General features: G+C 44.3%; 1 protein-coding gene across 1 annotated transcript; it reads left to right on the top strand.

Annotated features, from left to right (window-relative positions):
- Positions 1 to 277: 277 nt before the first annotated feature.
- T265_15007 (hypothetical protein) lies at positions 278 to 4,046 on the top strand (the record flags this gene model as incomplete). The annotated part of the gene is made up of 6 exons (XM_009176172.1): positions 278 to 745; positions 1,280 to 1,362; positions 1,414 to 1,513; positions 1,743 to 1,788; positions 2,410 to 2,722; positions 3,327 to 4,046. Coding segments are annotated over 6 exons (1,152 nt in total), but the record flags the coding sequence as incomplete, so codon positions are not given.
- Between the last annotated feature and the right edge of the window lie 1,424 nt (positions 4,047 to 5,470).

The raw sequence follows: 5,470 nt of genomic DNA, 5'->3' as shown, positions 1-5,470 counted from the left end.
GCGTTAGATTCTTCTGTACAGGCCGTAGTCTGTAGTGGATCTAATCCGTTCTACTTCAGCGAGGCCGCTTGAACCGATGATTCCTCCTAAATATATATATTGCTTCGTTCATCAAGGGTTGTGCTGGGATCACAGAAAGCCTCAAAAATTGAGCGGACCGTCGGCCACTCTGGAGTCACGATCAACTAACCAAGGATCGATATGAAACACTGCTTATCCATTTAAATACATTACAATAACATTGCCTCTCAGTCCTCGTTTTCCCCTTTTCCTTTAGGTTCGATACGCGGACGCTCAAACGTCACGTTCCGGACAACCTGCTACAGCAGCTGCCACAGGACATGACAACACAAGCGGACCTGCACAAGCCGGTCCTGGCGCTACTGGTTCTTCTACCAGCAGTAATTCTCCCCCTTGTGTTTGTCAACTTCAACTGAAGGCCAATCTTTGTGGGCACACCGAAGCTGTGACATGTTTGGCTGCCTCGAATGCCTTCAACCTTGTTGTCAGCGGAAGCCGCGATCGTACCTGTATACTATGGGATTTGACGCGTTTGTGTTTCCTGCGACAGCTAACGGATCATGTTGCTCCTATTGCTGCAGTTTGTATCAGTGAAGCCACTGGCGATATCGCCAGCTGCGCCGGCACCTATCTTTATCTTTGGAATTGCAACGGAGAACCTATTGCCTCAGTCGACACAATAGTTGGTCGAAATAAGCAAATCTTATGTGTTTGTATGAGCACGGTGCGTGACCTTTGTCTCCTTTCTCTTATTTCATCCAACTTAGTGAACAAACCTATATACACTTCATGATGTTTTGGTGTTCGGTTGAACTTCCTGTGATAGTGCTCATCTCCATCGGATTTGACTCCACTCTAGCTGTGGCCCGTTGACTTTTATCCGGCAGCAGAAATTTTACTGATGTGATCTCCAAATCTATCGGTTGGGGTCTGTGATAGTTTGTTTGATTTCTCATAACTATCCTCTGGTACAGCCTAGGCCGAATTCAGAAGTGTCCCAAGAAGGAGCGGTGATTGGCAGTCAGATTTTTTAAGACTACGAACTAGTGCCTAGTTTTCTGAGGTACACATGATGCTGTTTCATTTGGATTTTGACCTAGCGAAGTTCAAAGACGAACTTTTCACAACGTTATTATACGTGCTGACACTGACTGAAGTTCACGAACAGTATATATAGTGGGTAAATCATTTCCTTGATGTATCGCCTTTTCTGCTATATTTTACAACCTTATTCTTTCTTCACTCACTACCATTGTAGCTGTACGATTGGGATGCCGGAAATGTGGTTCTTACGGGTGGATCAGACGGAGTCGTGCGCATGTGGGGTCTGGAATATACCAGGTTATCATACGATCCCTCTAATTATGATACTAGACAACACGAATCAGCTAGCGTGGTGAAACAACCCGTTCCCATGGAGGCAATGAATATAGCTCGCGAACCAACTTCTATTGATGGAGCTTGCTCAATACCCTTCAATGAAACTGGTCAGGTGAGTTGCTCTTGATGCTTTTAATTCCTTACTTTGTGCGGGTTCGTTTTTCTTCACAAGTTTCTTTTCATATTTGCACAAGTGCAGACCCCGATCCGCTGGGTAGCATCCGTGTACGACTAGTAACTAAGCCTAATCCTATCCTCGCTAGTGTTCTGAATAAAGATCTGATACCCTGATTTGATTATTCAGTTGCGAACATTCATTTCAATTTTTTTCCTCTCTACAGCATGGAGCTACACCTACTGGCGATCAATTGATTTCTGAGCAACCGAGTTAGTCACTATACGACCGTTACGATCAAGGTTGTTCGTTTGAATTTACTCCTGTGTTTTCGAGTGTTTCGCTAGCTTCACTCCCCTACAACTGAGGACGATCATTTCTTCAGAAGATTTTCTATCACACTAGCAAGTTTGAACAACAGAGGTGTGATGTTTCAACAGCCATATTAAGATAATCCGAGCTTTTTACAGACAGTCAAATCAATCAGTTACTGAGGATTCCGCCCATTGTTCGCATATATTTCACAGCACACTGTCTTCATTTTCACTTTTATTTTTTTTTAATCATTTCGATTTCAGTGCGAGAATTTTTGTTCAACATACCTGCCTTATTATCGAGTGTTCTTCGTGATAAACACAGATTTCGTCCGCTTGTGAAGAACGACCTCTAATCTCATTGATACAGGGCATCAGGATGCCGCTTTTTGTTACCCAAAATGACCTTGCAGGGAGCCATTTTCCTCATAATATAGTATTTTTATAGCGCAGAACATTCCAATATTGCTTGCTCAGCCATTCTCATATACCACTAGTTTTTTCCGCTTGCTGCTCCACAAACCCGTCGGTATTCCCCTTTTTGCGTGTGATTGAGAAGACCCATCATTCTTTCTCCAGGCTGGACTAGAGAACTCGCTCCTCGTGGTAAACTGACAATGCATACCGCTTATGGTCGAAGTGACAACCAACAACCGGCCTCCATTACTGCCTTGGCCATATCGCGTGATCATCGCTCTGTTTTGGTTGGTGACTCTCGAGGTAGGGTTCATGCCTGGTCTGTGCCCTCTGAAGCAGGTCGTGGTGGGATGACTGACCAGTGGGTACGTGATGAGGACGTTACCAATTGTGCTACAGACACCTGTTCAGTCAGGTTCTCAATAACGGAACGGAAACATCATTGCCGTAACTGTGGAAAGGTGTTTTGTAGCAAGTAAGTACACGTATCGATCTGCGGTGTATTTCACCGCAGCACAAGCAGCTTTTACATTGCTTTCACCCTTGTAATGTCAGTTTCAAGTGAGGTGTTCTGTCACGCAGAATATAGGGCTCTTCATATACTCTTAACGGCAACCGTGTCAAAGCAGTGACTCACGAGTTGTGCACTGAAGACAGCCGTCAGTGGCAGTGAAAAAAGGCTTGGCGCGCCAATAATTGAGGAGACCGTTCTTCGAATCGAAGGATTGCTACTGGGAATCGGGGGTAAAATATTTCATGCTGACGAAATAGGTGACGCGAGAGTTAGTAAAATGATGCTATGGATGTATAATTCAGAGCTCATCTAACATGCATGTTGTTCGAGGGAACATTATATTGGTCACGGTATCCCCACATTTTTAGAGCACTTTCCCAAGCGATTACATTTCGTCCCTCCGGACGATATTATCTTCACAGCCATTTCCAGGTTACTTTAAAAGTATCTCACCTCACGATCGTGCAGTCCTGTGACTTTCCTATACGACGGGAATGGTACGAATTTGATTAGGATGTTTTATTATCCCTGATTAGTCATTTTTCCTGACTGTTGCATTCTACAGGTGCAGTCGTTTCGAAACAGAAATCCGCCGACTGAGGATCTTCAAACGGGTTCGTGTTTGTCAGGCTTGTTTTACTATGCTGAATCTTATCCAAGCCCCAAAGCTCCGTCCTCCATCTGAATCAACGCGAGGTGACCCGTGAGCTTTACTATTCCAATATTTGCACCCATTCGACCATAAAAGCTTTGTTGTCATCCAGACCAACCTCGGTTTTTTCCGACTAAGAATCTGTGATGTATCCTAATTTCTCTACACCCGCTTCCTGCATTTCTGTGTTTAATAATGCATACTCATGCCCTCGATGTAACATGTCCCGAGCGCTTCCGCTCTAGTACGGAGTCTTGTTTTCTGCGGCCGTCACAGCTTCCATTCACGGACTACTATTCTTATTGGGACATGGTTCAAATTCAGATTAATAAGCGTCTTCTGTTTGCCATCTTACTGTATTTGCTCTCATTTTTTGACATCATTGTCTTTTCTTTTCCCTTCTCCGATCTCTCTAACAATGTGGTGTTAGTGAACTTGTTGTACATAACTATTTATCCGCAAGACGGGGTCCAAGTTTCTCGCATGTCGGTCACTTGATTTCTGCTTGTTCCTTCTATCATCCTTTTTCCAATTACAGTACTTCCTGATCATTGGCTTGCTACAAGAAATGTCAAAGCTTTTCAGTTCACTCTCTGTACAGCCTATTAATACACCTTTACTTGGAGCATGCTGTGGCTTACCATCCATATTATCTATGTCGCACGTATTTTCAGTGAATTGGCTGGGAATGTTACGTGTTAAATGTACCCTTCCATCTTGGGTTAGGTGCTGCAAAATGAAAGTAGGGTTACCAGTACATGCCCAAAGCCAAGAACGGTGTTATTGCTACGTGTTCCTTCTCTTCTAGGCTACAGTTGTCCACATCTGGAGATCAGTTTTGGTCTGTTGAATCTGGAGACACCATCTTGTTCGGACCATAGAACACCTTAATAAACACATTTACTGAAATACTCAGACGAAACCGGAGATCATCCACTCCCCCTTTTTCATGTACATCCAAGTGCTCTGGTCTGCCCCAATGATGACCATTACGGTTTCGACACATATTTCTTGGATATCAACAAATGTAAATTTTATCCGCTTGGATGGGAGTAATCTGTCCGTTAAACCTCTAGTGACGGATTCCGTTGTTGGTTTGGCCCCGCACTTTACCTCTCCCGATCTTGTTGAACGTACTCGTCTAGAGGAAACCACTTTAATCTGCAAGCACATGCTCAACTCACCGTGAGGAACCTAGGCCAGTGCGTTATTCGGCCAGATAGGTGCCCAAAGTTTCGGGAATGGAAAAGGGTGCTTTCATCTCTCAGACAAGTCCTCAGAACGGTGAACCTAACCACAACAGTAGGGATTTCAAGTGTTATGAAGACATTGACCGTTTCTACCACATTCGCGAGGTACACAATAAGTGTGAAATTACAGATATCAGGGGCATCTTCCGAAAACTGAATGCGTGTACACTGATATCCTTGAGATCAGTAGCAACACGGAAACTGAAATCTCCATTAGTAACTCTCAGATAACCCCGCCTAGTTGGTCGGCGTATCCACATGGCAGCTTGTAAGCTACGTCAGTGATGCCTCTTCTATCCTGCTACCGTATTCTCGCTTTTCTGTAGTCGATCACCCAATGACTGTGAGATGAAGGTTCCTGTTCTCTGCGTGATGCTATTCAGCACGGAAAAAACTGATGTGATTTGCCTAATTCCTGGTTGGCAAACCTAATTAAGTTAGTGACTTAAATATACCTGCATAGTGTAAAGTGCTACCGCAAGTTTGTTTGGGATCGAACCCTAGCCTCATGTTTGCGGATAAACCGATTGAGGCAGTGGAGAGATTTGTTTACCTGGGCAGCTGTATCAGTCGCGGTGGTCTCACGAAAGATGATATTTCCATCCGGATTGGGAAGGTCATAGAAGCTGTGGCGTAGGCGTGACATCATCTTTTTTGTCAAGGGCCGAGTTTACAATGCTTCGGTGCGCTCCATATCACTATATCGATCAGAAACCTGGCCGCTGTGCGCTGAGGGCGTCAAAAGACTCAGTGTTTGTTGGGGATGTCAGTATTTCCAAAAACTGCTTAATTTCCGAGTTATTGCCA

Source organism: Opisthorchis viverrini, assembly GCF_000715545.1.
Source record: "Opisthorchis viverrini unplaced genomic scaffold opera_v5_319, whole genome shotgun sequence".
Classification (NCBI taxonomy): Eukaryota; Metazoa; Platyhelminthes; class Trematoda; order Opisthorchiida; family Opisthorchiidae; genus Opisthorchis; species Opisthorchis viverrini.
This window is presented reverse-complemented; position numbering and strand designations above follow the sequence as displayed.